General features: G+C 55.9%; 6 protein-coding genes across 6 annotated transcripts; 2 read left to right on the top strand and 4 right to left on the bottom strand.

Moving 5' to 3' along the window:
- Positions 1-9: 9 nt before the first annotated feature.
- On the bottom strand, positions 10-1,536 carry PHSY_007080 (potential mitochondrial Complex I, NUBM_51kd subunit; the record flags this gene model as incomplete). Its single annotated transcript, XM_012337675.1, has 1 exon — positions 10-1,536. One exon carries the CDS (start codon positions 1,534-1,536, stop codon positions 10-12), a length of 1,527 nt encoding a protein of 508 aa, XP_012193065.1.
- An 816-nt stretch (positions 1,537-2,352) lies between these two features.
- On the bottom strand, positions 2,353-2,988 carry PHSY_007079 (hypothetical protein; the record flags this gene model as incomplete). The annotated part of the gene is made up of 1 exon (XM_012337674.1): positions 2,353-2,988. One exon carries the CDS (start codon positions 2,986-2,988, stop codon positions 2,353-2,355), a length of 636 nt encoding a protein of 211 aa, XP_012193064.1.
- Positions 2,989-3,161: 173 nt separating this feature from the next.
- On the top strand, positions 3,162-4,189 carry PHSY_007078 (hypothetical protein; the record flags this gene model as incomplete). The annotated part of the gene is made up of 2 exons (XM_012337673.1): positions 3,162-3,179; positions 3,995-4,189. 2 exons carry the CDS (start codon positions 3,162-3,164, stop codon positions 4,187-4,189), a joined length of 213 nt encoding a protein of 70 aa, XP_012193063.1.
- Positions 4,190-4,678: 489 nt separating this feature from the next.
- On the top strand, positions 4,679-5,770 carry PHSY_007077 (hypothetical protein; the record flags this gene model as incomplete). The annotated part of the gene is made up of 1 exon (XM_012337672.1): positions 4,679-5,770. One exon carries the CDS (start codon positions 4,679-4,681, stop codon positions 5,768-5,770), a length of 1,092 nt encoding a protein of 363 aa, XP_012193062.1.
- A 159-nt stretch (positions 5,771-5,929) lies between these two features.
- Positions 5,930-6,913, bottom strand: PHSY_007076 (nonribosomal peptide synthase Pes1; the record flags this gene model as incomplete). Its single annotated transcript, XM_012337671.1, has 1 exon — positions 5,930-6,913. One exon carries the CDS (start codon positions 6,911-6,913, stop codon positions 5,930-5,932), a length of 984 nt encoding a protein of 327 aa, XP_012193061.1.
- A 308-nt stretch (positions 6,914-7,221) lies between these two features.
- On the bottom strand, positions 7,222-9,432 carry PHSY_007075 (ER-associated protein catabolism-related protein; the record flags this gene model as incomplete). The annotated part of the gene is made up of 1 exon (XM_012337670.1): positions 7,222-9,432. One exon carries the CDS (start codon positions 9,430-9,432, stop codon positions 7,222-7,224), a length of 2,211 nt encoding a protein of 736 aa, XP_012193060.1.
- Positions 9,433-15,440: the final 6,008 nt, after the last annotated feature.

Raw genomic sequence — 15,440 nt, 5'->3', positions numbered from 1 at the left:
TAAACATCCTTACTGAGTGAGAGCCTTTGGCGAGACCGGGGTACCCATGTTGGCTGGGAAAGCGTAATCCGGATCCATATCCTTCAACCTCCTTCCACCGACCAGCACGGGACCGTTCTTCTCCTGGTACAACCTCATCCTCTCCTCGATCTCGGGTCGGAACCAACGCAGCAGACCCTGGATGGGCCAAGCGGCGGCGTCCGCGAGCGCACAGATGGTGTGGCCCTCCATCTGCTTTGTCAACTCGTAGATCATGTCGATCTCACGGTTGTTGCCACGACCCTCCTCGAAGCGCTCCATCATGTTGGCGAGCCAGGTGGTGCCCTCGCGACAGGGCGTGCATTGACCGCACGACTCGTGCTTGTAGAACTTGGCGAAACGAGAGATGGCTTGGACGACGTCGGTGGTCTTGTCCATGACGATGACCGCACCGGTGCCGAGCGAGGACTGGTTCTCGCGGAGCGAGTCGAAGTCCATGAGGACTTGCTCGCACTTGTGCTTGGGCAGGATGGGTACCGACGATCCACCGGGGACGATACCGAGCAGGTTGTCCCATCCACCACGGACACCACCGCAGTGACGCTCGATGAGCTCCTGAAGTGGGATCGACATCTCCTCCTCCACGACACAGGGGTTGTTGACGTGTCCCGAGATGGCGAACAGCTTGGTTCCCTGGTTCTTGTCACGACCGAAGCCGGCGAACCACGAGGGACCACGTCGGATGATGGTGGGTGCAGCAGCGACCGTCTCGACATTGGCGACGGTGGTGGGGCAACCAAACACACCGACGTCGGCGGGGAAGGGAGGCTTCAAACGAGGCTTGCCCTGCTTGCCCTCGAGCGATTCGATGAGTGCGGTCTCTTCACCGCAAATGTAGGCGCCGGCACCCTTGTGTACGTAGACGTCGAAGTCGTAACCGGAACCGCAGGCGTTCTTGCCGATGAGACCGTCGGCGTAGGCCTCCTTAATGGCGTGCTGAAGGTGGGCGACTTCGAGGTAGAACTCTCCTCGAACGTAGATGTAGGCGGCGTTGGCGTTCATGGCGCGACCGGCGACGAGACAGCCCTCGATGAGCTTGTGAGGGTCGCCGCGCATGATCTCACGGTCCTTGCAGGTACCGGGCTCACCCTCGTCGGCATTGATGACGAGGTAGCGGGGACGAGGGTCCTTCTCCCAACCAGGCTTGTTCATGAAACTCCACTTGAGACCCGATGGGAAACCGGCACCACCGCGACCACGCATGCCGGACTCCTTCATCTGCGAGATGATCCAGTCGTGACCCTTGAGCAGAATGTCCTTGGTGCGGTGCCAGTCACCTCGTGCCTTGGCACCCTTAAGTCCGTGATCGTGGCGCATGTAGGCGTTCTGGAAGATGCGGTCCTGGTCACGCAGACCGCCGTGCGAGCGAACGGGAGTGTCGGTGACGGTAGCAAGGCCACGAGCCTGCGATGGGGTGGCGCAGGCGACCTTGGCAACATTGTTGAGGCTCCTTGCCGAGCGAGCGGCGCTTCGAGCGACCAAGCCTGATGCGTGCATAACGATGAGTCGTGAAAGTCGAGTGGTGCAGTGGCGATGAGGTGGTCGAAGATATTGTAGAAATGCAAGACAGATGGCGGCGGTCGGAGGTTGCGTCACGAATGGCAGGCTGATGGTCAGTGATGTGATCTACTGCGTGAATTGCTTCGTTTGCTTCCAGAACTTACTAGCTCTCTGCATGATGTATGACAGGTATGTTGATGGGATGGTGAGGAGCTGTAGGGAAAGCTGCGAAGGTGTCGACCTCGAATTCGAGATTGGAGACGACACTGGACTCGACCTTCCAACACGCGGTGGCACTCAACGGCGACCAATTTCAGCAAGCATTGGCAGATGTGCTAAGCTCAACTTCCTTGACCCGTACGAAGCCGCAAAAGAAAAGGCGAAATTCGAGGTGGCTGCTGACCAAAGCACCCTTGGAGCAGCGCGCGACTATTTTGGTTGAGTCGCTCCTGCGAGGGCGCCAATCAGCAAAGCTGGAATTCACACCTAACGCCTCGGATCCGCCAGGGTCATGATCATATCGGGCGATCTCACATCTTCATTATAGCCTATCTCGATTTCAATCGCCTCACCACAAGTCTGTCCGCAAACGCTCCCATTTGTGTCTTCCCTTCTTTCAATTGCTGCATTCGAGATACAGAGCGACGCTTCATTCAAGCCTTGTGCGGATTCGGGAATGAACCCGCAGAGCTGCGAGACATATGGCTCAACGCATCCGAAGATGTATCCCCATCGTCGCTGTTCACACAGAAAGCAAGTTTGGTTTTGTCAGCACTCCATCCTGCAAGCGATCTAGCTAGAATCGTCATATACTCACGTTGCCTTGTAGTAGCTTTCCAGATGAGAAATAGCCGTCCTCTGCTTCTGACCGTACGCCCGCTGACAGTAGCAGAAGTACACCTGCGTAAGGAACAGCATCGCAATCAGGCCGCCCGTCGCACCCACCTGCGCCCACATGAAGTAGTTGCAGATCTGCCTTCCCGGTGCGAATGTATCCAGCGCATCGATCGATACGCCCGTCGACGAGTTGAGCGGAGGATTGCCGTAGATCCTCGTGCAGACCTCGGTGGATTGTTTGTGCTTGGTTGCGATCACCACTGTTCCGATGGACGCTACCGCGGTGAGGATGAGGACGAGGAGCAGGTTGATGCGGATGTAGAGTCGATAGATCGAGCTCATTTCGATTCGAATCGTGATGAGGCCGATGATCTGCCAGGCTAGTGCGATGATGGCCAGGATGAGTAGCACCAATGGGTAGATGCGAGGCAGAGTGTCGACAGCTGCGACAATGGTCGGAGTGGTCGTGCTGAGAACGATGATGCAGCCAGAGACAAAGGCGAACTCGAGCGGGATCAGGTAGGCTCCCGCTTTGACCAGCGGGTAAGAGAGGCAGCAAAATTCAACACCACGTCCTCCTCGATGAGCTTTCTCATCGTACGGCTCCTCCATGATAGCCAGACTTGTTGCGTCTACCAGAGACTCTGCTTTCGGATAGCGTTGTTGGACCCTGTTTGACGATGACTTTTTTCTGAGACGTGAGCAATACCAGATTGCACCGAACAACAACAAACGATATACGAAAGGATCGATCTACCAGAGACCGAAGCTTGACCCTGCAACGTATGAGCAAAGATGGAAAGGTGGGGAAGGGTGGAGAGAGGAAGCAAGGAAGGATCACATCGGTTTGACGAAGGACCCCGGCTCTGTGAGGCAATTGCTACAGATGCACTCGCGCACATACGGACGCGTCCGGCTTGTACGGGTCATCATCCAACCACTGCAGATGTTGCGAACTGGTAGCTGAAGCAAAGCGGCGAAGCAGGCGAACAACTCTACTCTTACGTCAAAGATCTCCAGCTGAGCCAGCTTCCGAGCTGAGTAGAGCAGCACAAGAGCAACTGTCAAACACGGCAAGGAAAAAAATGCGGCACCATTCACTGTGTCGCGTAAATTCAACAGACAGTCGGCAAATTTATTCCGCGAGTCGGGATATATCACTTGGCCGCTCAGCATGATGGTTGCGCAGTACATAGCTCGTCATAGCAAGCCTTGCCCGCATCGAACATACTCCGGGTGACCGTTCGCTCAGCTTGCCAATCTAGTCGCCGATGAACATGTGACCTGCTTCCGATTTGGGAATTGAGAACAGGGTGTCAGCACAATGCCGTACAATTCTTGCCTGCCGTTTTGGTCAGAGTCAGAAGAAACCGAGCTTCCCGGGGTATTCGAGGAGTAACACCTTCCTGCAGGTCATGACGACCTCTGCGCGTTGCGCACATGCGCTCGTGGGTCCGTTCACATTCCGAATGCACCTCTGCACAAGCACTTGGCTTCTGAGTAGTGAATTAAATTTGCTCTGCTGTAATCAGCCGGCGGTACTTTTGTGAATGTTGTTACAATGTGTCGCTTTGAGGTCCTGACAGAATCAAGCCATCTGTCCTCGTTGTTCCTGCAGCTTGTTGACGATGAAAAGACTGGTATCGAGGAAGCGTTCTACGCAGTTGCTGAGGCAAGCTTCTTCGCCACGACCAAAGCTGGAGCCGATGGACGACTTGATGCACTGATCCCAGCATCGGTCGGTGAAGGTGTGGATGGACGACTGGACGCGGGCCTTGGCCTGTTCTGCGTCGAGGAACGTTTGCAGTTCTGATGTAGGTGAAGGAAGGGCCGCAGAGCACAGAGCATAGAGCAAATGTGTGAAAGCGGATGAGATCAGTACTACAGCCTCCAGGTCGAGAACGAAAGACAGCGATTCGGGGCTGATACGGTGTGGTGACAGGGGAACTTACCCTTCTGATCAGCTTCTCCGAGCCCGGACATAGTTGCAGTGTATATGTGTGTGTTGGTGAGGGTAGTAGTGATGAGGAGGACGACAGGAAGAAGTCAGAGGATGTGGAGATTCGCACATTCCGAGGCGGACTTCTTCTTTGAGATTAGTCATGCTTGACAAGCGCGTTTTTTCCGTGGAGGTTGAGCCCCGAATTTTACAGGCTATGCAACAGGGTTCTTCGCGAATTTTTGCCATCGTTGAACCCTGAAGCAGTTCACCAGCCCGTACGCTCCACCTTCCTTGTTTCCTCTAACTTATACCTACACGAGCATTCCGTCATCCACTCAGTACATCCGTGGTCTAGCAATAATGGCGGCAGCAAAACTCACAAAGAAGCAGCAGAAAGCTGCATCCTTCAAAGCAGGCAAGAAGGGCAAAGCTGCCGCTCTCGAAGATCATCCCGCTACTCCCGACGACGTCCCCGAAGACGCACCTACCGCTGCACCCGAAGCATCCACCTCTTCTTCCACCCTTGCAGACCAGTCCTCAACAGAGAGTGCGCCTGCGCCAGTCAAAGAAGAGAAGCGAAACAAGAAGCGCAAGCGTCTAGCTGCCGAAGCTGAAGCTCTTGGCCTTGCACAGCCTGAATCCGGTACCGCACCTCAAGACAAACCGACAAAGAAGAGTGACAAGGAGAGCAAACCAAAGAAGACAAAAACCGCATCTACCAAGACCGAGCCTGCAGCGAATGCGAAAAAGACCACCTTCGGAGACGACGGGGAGGTAGCCTCGGAGCAAGCTGTACAGCCTGAGGCCGTCACGGCCACTGAAACCCCTGCAAAGGCCAACAAATTCATCCTCTTTGTCGGCAACATGGCCTTCACCACCACCTCGGAAAACATCTCCAAGCACTTCGGACAGGCGTGCGGCGAAGTACCCAACGTACGACTCCTGACACGCAAAGCCGACCCCAACGCACTAGCTTCACTCCCCGCCTCAAAACGCAAATCCATCGCCAAGGGCAAAGCACAGGACCCGTCAAAACCGCAATCCAAAGGCTGCGCTTTCGTCGAGTTCAAAACCTCGGATGCACTGAGAAAGGCGCTCAAGTTCCACCACACGCTGCTGGAGGGAAGGAAGATCAACGTCGAATTGACAGCCGGTGGAGGAGGAAAGGGAGAAGCGAGGCAGGAGAAGATCAAGGCCAAGAACGCGGGATTGGATAAGGAGAGGCAGAAGCTGCATGGGAAGTACGTGGCGCCCAAGAACGAGGCGAGGAAGCAGACGAGAGGGAGAGGTGGTGAGGGGCAGGGTGGTGAGGAGAGAGCGAGCAAGAGGAGGAAGGAAGATGATGGTGAGCAGACGTCGGGTGGATGGAGTAGGAACAGTGGGAGGGAGAGGAAGTTGCCTAGGTTCATGGCGACTGGTTCGAACGCGGTTCCTGTTGCACCGACTTCTTAGTTCTCTGCGCTTTTGTCTATTTGCAGATGCTTTCTCATCGCTCGATACCAATCTCATACATCCTTGGACACATCAAACAACTGAAAGCATCAGTGAGTGGAACGATTTCTATGACGACGTGTTGAGAATGGGATTGAGATGGAACACAGAGGATCCTCTTCAACCCGTAGAACTGTCAATCGCAGCATCATCCACGTTCCACAGACACATTCCCTGATGCGGATCCTTCATCACACCACCCTTTGCACCACAGTCATCTCCGAACGCCTTGACCGCATCGTCCCTCGCCCCATCGTAATCCAGCTGACAAAACCCGTACGTAAATGACATCGCGTTTGTCCACATTGCGCTGCACTGTTGTTTCGTCTTTTCGTCGACGACCGCATCTCCATCGCCATTCAGCGTCGTGTACCCGTTCAGCTTCTTGGGCTTGGTGATGGTGGGAAGCATCTGAGCGCATTGGGACATGAAGGTTTTCGCTTCGACTTTTCGTTGGCCGCACTTGTACTTTTGATGTTTCACGATGGGTGACGTTGAACCTTTACAGCAGGCTAGGGATCGGGTGATGGAATAATCGACGAGAGTGTAGTGGAAAGTACCGGTGTTTTTGAACCCGTCTTTGTCGTTGGTCGTTTTGCCGCCGGCGTCAGGTGCGGTGGAAGGCGGAGTAGCAGGTGTCGATTTAGCATCACCATCCGGCGATGAACCAGCCACGGGTGCTGGCTTCTTATAGTCGTCCTTGTAGTTCGGCCAGATCTGCGGACAGTATCCCTTATCAACCGTAATCACCTCACCGCTCCCCTTGGCGCATGCATCTTTGAACGCATTGCTCGCATCGTCAGGAGTAGACCCGGGGAGGTGAGAACAGAACTGCAGTCCGAGACGTCGCGACCCAGGCGCAGATCCCATCTGCATATCCTGATGCTCGAAACACTGATACTGCGCGACTGAGGGGAGTTCGTTGGACAGTCCCATGCAGCATTGAAGGTCGTTGACTTTGGTGTTGTCGGTAAGGACGATGTTGAAGTCGCGGATGACGGCGAGATTCGGGTCGGTGATCTGGGGGTCGTCTGCCGTGACGTGAGGAATTAGGGCTAGAGAGACGGCGCCCAGAAGGACGAGCCAAGTGCGTCTTGTTTTCATCGCGAGAGCGGTTGTGGAGCTGTGCAGCAGGAGGCGGAGCAGGTGAGAGCGGAAAGCGGGGTGACTTTACCGGTTTTATACTACCAGAGCTTCAGGTCATACCCACCTGCCTCAATCGAGAGAATGAACCCGCCGCCAAATCCTACCCAACAAGCATTCACGTCACACCATCGTCAAAGCGCACCGAGATGAAAGTGGTGGGCACGCTAACCAGCACACCTCGACGATCGATATTGAACGACACAGGCCGAGAAATGCAACGCGCAAACAATGGAGGAATGAGATGAATTTTGAGATGTGATGTGAGCTTAGAGGGGTAGACCGCAAATCTCGCAGTCGGAAGCAGATGCCTCGTTATGATACGTGCAGTGGGAACAAACCTTGACGCCGGCGGGACCGTCGTCGGCTGATGCTGCAGCGATCGCCGCAGCCGTAGCGGCATCTGTTTCGCTGGTATCATTCCTAGCTGACGCAGATGCTCGACGCACGTGCGAAACCTGCACATCATCGTCGTCGTCATCTTGACCGTCATCGTAAAAGTCCTCGTTAGCGTCGTCGAATCCTACATCGTCATCCGACTCCACACCGCCGTCGTACGTGAATGGATCCTTCGTCGGTTCAACCGTTTTTGTCTCGCTGGCTGACTGCGGCACATGCTCGCGCGCGAGGGCCATCAAGGTCTGCCAGCCAGGACGAAGGAGAAGCGCATCAAGCGCAGCACCCGAGTCGTGCGTCGTGGCGAGACGGCAGAGCGCAGCCATGTCATCCTGATCAAGGAAACCGCTCGTGTCGAGAAAGGCGAGCAGATGCCAGTCGCTGAGGGCGCCCACGAGCTTCTCGCGCACCTGGTCGTCGTCAGCTCGTGACTTGCCCTTGGTGCTCTCCGTACCATCGCCGATGGGGAACAGCTCTTTGTGACCAACGATCTTTCCGATGCTGGTCAAAGCAACGGTGAGATCCTGATCATGTAGACCGGGCCGGTTCTCGATGGGAAACTTTGAGCTGAGGAATGTGGGGTTAGGCGCGTTGGGGAAGCCGTGCGTAGCGTTGACGATGAGGTACTCGACGGGGAAGGTGGGTTTTGCGCTCTCCTTGACGTCGATCTTGTACTCGTTCGTATAGCGGTAGAACACTTCGGGGACATAACGTTCACCCTCGCTCGGCTTGACTCGAATGATGTTGGGATTGACGCTGGCCTCGATCATGTCGGCCTGGACCATGCCCATGCCCTGCTCGCTGATCTGGTAGGCCGACACGTCGATGGCGCCTTCCTCAGTGCCGCTGAGGATGCAGGTGACAAACTTGGAGTTGAAGCGACCGGTAGAGCTGAAGCGCGATGGGTTGGGGTTGCCGAGTTGGAGCTGAGCAGCAAAGACGGTCTCGATTCCGGAGAGGAAGAAGCTGTCCTTGTGTCGTTTGCAGACGACCTTGCCAGCAAGGGAAGGATCCTGGTGGGTGGGGTCGGCGGGACTCAGGTCCGAGTAGATCATTCCGACAAATTCGAGACCGCATAGCTTGGCGAGCTTCTCGACACGAGGCTGCTCTTCCCACGGTACGCCGAGCGTCAAGCCATCAAGTTCACCTTCTTGCGGCGGCTCGTGGATGGCTTCCACGACAGCTTTGATACCCATGGGCACGTCAGGGTAGGCTTCGTAGCGTCCCAGGAGGAATCCGAAGCGCTGAGTAGCGGTGCTCCTCCAAAAGGTCAAAATGTTTTCGATGAGATCGGGGTGGGCGAATTCGACGTGATCTACCATTCGGTAGGGTTGTCGTTGGAGCGTGATGGCGGAAGGCTGACACTTGGTGCAGATGCCTGCGGGCCAGCTGGGATGACTCGCAGAAGGACACGGCTTTTTGACGCTGTAGTCGGCCTCTTCCAAAGGTGGAATGAAAGATTGGCTGGGTTTGTTGGTGGCGATGTCTTGCTTACGCAGGTAGGCGTGGAAGGAGAGATGCTTGATGCTGTTCTCGGATTGATACTTGGAGTCGTACGGTTCGAGGGGCATGCAGTAGTCGCACATACCCTTGGGGCCGTGACGACAGAATTGCGAATCCTTCTTGCGGGTGATCTTTCCCTCCTGTGCTTCCCAGTATGTGTCGACGCTGTGCTCCTTGACGAGCTCCCAGGGTTTCTTAGGACGAGTTGAAGCCGAGGATGATTGGGGCTGTGATGACGAGGCGGCTGTGGAGGAGGAAGAAGAAGAAGAAGAGGGTTCTGTTGTCGCGGTAGGCGCGCCGGTAGTTGCATTGGAGTGAGACTGTTCCGCATCTGCTTCATTACTTTCTTTGTAGGCAGCGAAGAGGAGGTGACCGTGACCGATGCCGAGCTCGGCGAGCGTGCTACCTTTGAGCGTGCTGGCAGCAAATTCTCCGCCTCGTGGCTGATTTGAGAAGGTCAGCGAGTCCGGATCAGCGCCTGGCATGGTCTCCAGGACCTTGAAGATGAGTTGAGACGCATCCTCGGTGGGTTGAAGCTCGAAGCGGAAGTTGCCATCTTTGGATCGCACGCGAACGATCATAGTTTGAGAAGGATTGCGACGCTTGACCGATTGAGTAGGCGTCACTGTTCCCGAACGGTGTGAAATACAATCCTTCGCCTGGCGGGGCACTGGCCGATGGAGTTTCGTGTCAGATGCGTGCAATCGAAAGTTGCCGGTGGATGATGGTGGTCGGTGGCTCGACTCGAATGTCAATGTCGTACGGCTCTCGAGGTTGGTCGATGCGTTCTCGGTTGGAAGGAAAGCAAGTGGAGGTCTAACTGCCTGCCTGCAATGCCTGTGCTATGCTCGCTCCAAAAGGGTCCACGCGTCGATCACAAAATTTGATGATGTGTGATCGACAAATTAGACATATTACGCATTTCGATCGCTTCTATTATTCCGACAATTTTGGAGCACTGCAGGTCTCAATGCTGGACGAAGAAGCAGTTGTGCGGAGACAGGATGCAACAGTATCCAGTGAAAGCAAGGTGTACCGTGGGTGGAAGTGATAGGTAGCCGAACGGCATGCATGAGTGGATGCGAGCTCGGAACAGCAACCTCCGTCCAACCAACCATGCTGCACACGATGAAAAGTGACCGAGACGAATGGTCGAGTCATTGTCGCTCGTATCGCTATCTTGGATTGATGTTCGCATACGCATGCTACCCAAGAAGCGTCTCTAAGTGTCTCCAAGCGTCTGTGTCTACCCATGAGATGACGACGAGCGACGCGTGGACAGCAGCCAAGTTCGACGTTGTGAGCGACTCTTCTCAAAATCAACAATGTACGGAAATAGCGCGGCGCTGATTGGTAAACCCACCCTTTGACAGCGATCAATTTAGTCTGCTTGCTCCGCGGACGTGCGATTTCTTACATTTGCAAGCCCCGACGAAACAATGCAGGATCCTCGCCGAAACTTTTCATCCATGACAGTCGGCAAGCAGAGTCGCTTCGTTCGCATTACAGAAGGTGTACAGCCGCATGGCCTGGGTAGGAAGTGAAAGGATCTCCTGGGAGGCGCAGGCGTTGGATGATGCTCAAGCTCATCGACATGTAGTACCGGAAAAACCAATTTTACCGTGCTGCGTCTTGCACAGGATTGAGTCGTCTGCCGCCGAGTTTGACAGCATGGAACCCACTCGTCGCTCATCCCAGCTCTGCTTGCCTCGTAGAGCAGCCAGCTCACTACAGGCTACAGACGGGACGACCCGGCGGAAGGTCAGAGTCAGATAGACGGAGACGCATATTCCGCGGGTGCTCAACGGTCAGGCACAGCATGGGTCAACAGTTTCGGACCCTTCCCCACGCAGTGCAGCTGTGTCGGAAAACAGGCCGCCGGTGGCTTGACGACAAGACAAAGTCCGGCAAAGAACGATTTTTCCTTTTCTCTCTGGAAATTGAGAAAATGTTTCATAATCAGCCGCTGCCGAGCAGAGCGCCATGCTGAGCTGATCCCGTTGCCGCCTCGATCTCTGCGAAATCCGGTCGTACTCAGCCAAGCAAGCAGAGTGGCCATTCGATTTGCTGCAAAACACATGACCGATCCTGTTCACATCCGCATCACGCTTTCCATTCGGCGTAGCCACTCGTCGGTCCCGGCCCAGTCTACCTGCAAGAGCGCTTTCGAATGCGTGAGTTTGGTGACCAGAACAGTAAAGAGGAAACGGTGTTTTCTTTGCTTGTTCAGCAACTCGGTTGGAGTGCATCCAGCTTCGGTTTGGGTGCTCCTCCGCGGGATTCCCATTTCCCCCCTCGTGCCTCATTGTCTGTGTCTCCCTCTTCGCCGCGTCAGGCCGTTTTTGTTCGGTGCGAGGTACATTGCCGACTGCTGCCTCGATCCTCGTTCACGCCGTGTCTCGATCTCTCTTCGTCTGTCTGCCTGTCCCCTTCCCCACCTTGCCAACTCGCCCATGTCCTCGTCATCACTCCTTGCTTGCTGAGCCTGCCTCACTCTCTACCATCACAGCCCCGCGTGCCATTTGCTTGCCAACGCACCCCTTCGCTTCCTGTTCTTCGGCTCAGCATTCTTCTCTCCCGTCCTCACCTTACCGTCTGCATTGTGGCTCAGTCGATTGACCATCTCCTCCCGTCCCCTTGACATTGCATCCTTTTCATCCGATTGTCCTTTCTACATAATATTCCACTCCTTGATCAATCCGCTACGACGCCATCACAGTCCCAGAAACTACCCTTGCCGCCGTCCAACAAAGAGGATAATTGATGTCGACACTGCTCTAAACTTCGTTTCGATTTTATCCATCGTTCCTCTTCTTCTGCTGGCATCATTTCCGACGCGTGACAGCAGCGTACTTTCGAACGACTTTCTGCCATCACAGTCCACTGTCGTTTCAGCATGTCGGCACCTACATCAAATGCAGCGCAGCCGAGCGCTACGCCAGTGGTCCACCACACATCTGTCGACACTGCGGCTCCATTATCGACGTCTCCTGCTGTGCCGTTGACTTCATCTGCTGACACTGTAGATACAGAAGACGAAAGCCATAGCGAGTCGTCTAAAAGCGCTGTACCCTCCACCGAGCACGCGGCGCAGGTCTCAACCGCCATCGAAGAAAAGCCAGGCTACGACTACAATCCCGGCAAACGCACCTTTGTCGGAGGCAAACACAAGGAAAAGTGGTACCAAGTCTGGCGTCCCAAGAATCCTCCACCTGCTCCTCCCGCCAGCTTGGACGATGCAACCCTCATTCCTTTGGCCAACGCCGGCTTCATCAATCGCGTCTTCTTTCAGTGGATGACACCCATCATGGTCCTCGGATACCAGCGTCCCCTCGAAGCCACCGACCTCTGGACACTCTCCGAAGACCTCAGCGCCAAGCAGCTCGGCGGTCAGCTCAACAGAGACTGGGAGCGCCGTGTTCGCGAAGCCAAGGATTACAACGCAAAACTTGTCTCGGGCGAAATCCAGCCCGGATGGAAGAGACGCACCTCCTGGACGTTGCGATCTGCGCTCAACCCAAAGGGCGGCAACGTGAAGCAGCGCGAAGCCAGTTGGAGAGCACCGCCTAGAGCAGCTCCCTCCGCTGCAGCCCCAGGTGGCCCTCCCAAGCCCGGTCAACCCAAAGTCAAGACAATCAAAGACCCTTCGGGCCACAAAAAGCCATCCCTCGTCTGGGCCATGCACGACCAACTCGGTTGGAAGCTGTGGTCCGGTCTCTTGTTCAAGATTGTCGGCGATGCTTCTCTCATCACATCGCCGCTCGTCCTCAAAGCCATCATCAAGTACGCACAGGAGTTCTACGACGCCCACGCACGCGGTGTTCCTGGTCCTTCTGTCGGCCACGGTGTTGGCCTCTCTTTCGCTCTGTTCTTCATGCAAATTATCTCCTCGCTTGGCACGCACCAATTCTTCTGGCGCTCCATGTCGTGTGGTGTCGAAGCACGAGCGGCGCTCATCACCGCCATCTTTGATCGCGCGATGAAGATGAATGGCAAAGCACGATCCAGTGGCAAGCTCATCAACCACATCTCCACCGACTGCAGTCGCATCGACTTCGCTTCCGCCTGGTTCTCGGTCGTCTTTGCCGCTCCGATCCAGATTATCATCTGCGTCGTCATTCTTCTCACTCAGCTAGGTCCCTCCGCCCTCGCCGGTTTCGCCATCTTTGCCCTCGCCACCCCGCTCCAATTGCAGGCCATGAAGGCCCTGTTCAAGTACCGACGAGGCTCCATGAAGTGGACCGACGCGCGTGCAAAGACCATCCAGGAGGTTCTCGGTGGCATGCGCATCGTCAAATCCTTCTCGCACGAAGAAAAGTTCCTCGAGCGCATCTACGACATTCGAAAGAACGAGCTCAACGGCATTCGCAAGATCCTCATCCTTCGATCTGGCAACAACGCCATTGCTTTCAGTCTGCCCATCTTGGCTGCAGTGCTTGCCTTTGTCGTCTACAGCCTCACTGGCCACGACCTCAACCCCGAATTTGTCTTCCCTTCGCTCACGCTTTTCCAGCTGCTGCGAATGCCGCTCATGTTCCTGCCTCTCTCGCTTTCCGCTACCACCGACGCCAAAAACGCCTTCGATCGTCTCCACACCGTCTTTACCGCGGAGCAGCTCGAAGACACCGTGGAGCACGACGAGGACAGCAAGTACGCGCTTGTCGTTCGAGACGGGTCCTTCCGATGGGAGACTGTCGAGGCAGACGAGGCGCTTCAGTCCAAGGCCAAGCCAAAGGCAGGAGCCAAAGGCAGTGCTGCGCAGACCAAGGCGCCATCGCGGTCCGGCATGTTTGGCAAAGCCAAGAAGATGGCCAAGACGTCGGCTGTGCCTCCCGCTGCCAACGAGCCCGGTCTTCCTGCTCCCGTCTCTGCCAAGAAACCAGACAGCGACAACGCACGACGTCTCGAAGAAATTCAAGCCGAGCAGAACGACGTTGCTGCGGATGGTGACAACGAGGCGATCGTGACCGAGGCTCAGCTCGAGCCCACGCTTGGCGGCGAGGCTACCGAAGACGAAAAGGCCGTCGAGGAGGTGCAGGAGCCCTTCTCCATGTCTAACGTGAATCTTACGATCCCTAAGGGCGAGCTCGTCGCCATCGTCGGTCCCGTCGGCTCGGGCAAGTCGTCCTTCTTGCAGGCCTGCATCGGAGAGATGCGTCAGACCGGTGGATCGGTCCAGTGGGGCAGTCAGCGCGTGGCTTACTGTTCCCAAAGCGCTTGGATTCAGAACGCTACGATGCGCGACAACATCCTGTTCGGTCAGCCTTTTGACGAAGAACGCTACTGGCACGCGGTCAAGGTGTCCGAACTCGAAGCCGATCTAGCCATTTTGCCCGCCGGCGATCTCACCGAGATCGGCGAGAAGGGCGTCAACCTGAGTGGTGGCCAGAAGCAGCGAGTCAACATCGCCCGTGCCCTGTACTACAACGCCGACATTGTCTGCCTGGACGACCCTCTCTCGGCCGTCGATGCTCACGTCGGCAAGGCGCTCTTCTACAACGCAATCATGGGTCTTCGCGCCAAAGGTGCGACCGTTCTCCTCGTCACGCACGCGCTCCACTTCCTCCCTGACGTTGATCGCATCATCACGCTTGAAGATGGCCACATTGTCGAGATGGGTACATACGACGAGCTCAACACCGCCAACGGACCGTTCCAGCGCCTCGTAATCGAATTTGGTGGTGAGAAGGAAAAGGACGAAGAGGAAAAGAAGGAAGACGAGGCCGAAGCCATCGAGGACGACGACAGCAAAAAGGGAAAGAAGGTCGATCGTTCCAAACTGTCCGGTGGCAAGCCCGGCGACAAGGCGGGTGCGCTCATGCAGGCCGAGGAGCGAAACACGGGCTCCGTGTCGATGCACGTCTACCTTTCGTACCTCAAGTACGGTCGCGGTGCCTACATGGTTCCCATCTGCGTGGGCAGCATCGTGCTCATGCAGGTGGCCAACATCCTCAACTCGTACTGGCTCATTTGGTGGCAGCAGAACCACTTCAACAAGCCCATCGGCTTCTACATGGGTATCTACGCCATGCTGGGTATCGTGATGACCATCTTCACCTTCATCATGGGCTGCGCCATGGGCTTTCTCAGCTACTACGCCTGCAAGCGTCTTCACCACGAGGCCATTCAGCGGGTCGTCTACGCTCCCATGGGATGGCTCGATGTGACGCCCATCGGCCGCATCATGAATCGGTTCTCCAAGGACGTCGATGTGGTCGACAACCAGCTGGCCGATGCCGTTCGAATGGCTGCCAACACGCTCGCGTCGGTCGCGGGTGCCGTCATCCTGATCACGATCCTTACGCACTACTTCGTGATCGCCGTCGCCGTCGTGCTCGTCTTTTACTTCTTCGGTGCCCTCTTCTACCGCTCGTCGGCACGAGAAGTCAAGCGACTGGATGCGCTTCTGCGATCTAACCTCTACTCGCACTTTTCCGAAACGCTCTCCGGTCTTGCCACCATTCGTGCCTACCGCGAGACGGATACGTTTATCAAAGAGAACCAGAAGCGCATGGATGTCGAGAACCGTGCCTACTACCTGAGCATCACCAACCAGCGCTGGCTCGGTGTGCGACTCGACTTGCTCGGT

This window comes from Pseudozyma hubeiensis (genome assembly GCF_000403515.1).
Source record: "Pseudozyma hubeiensis SY62 DNA, scaffold: PHS68, whole genome shotgun sequence".
Classification (NCBI taxonomy): Eukaryota; Fungi; Basidiomycota; class Ustilaginomycetes; order Ustilaginales; family Ustilaginaceae; genus Pseudozyma; species Pseudozyma hubeiensis.
The sequence above is the reverse complement of the archived record's forward strand: the minus strand, read 5'-3'. Positions and strand labels throughout refer to the sequence as shown.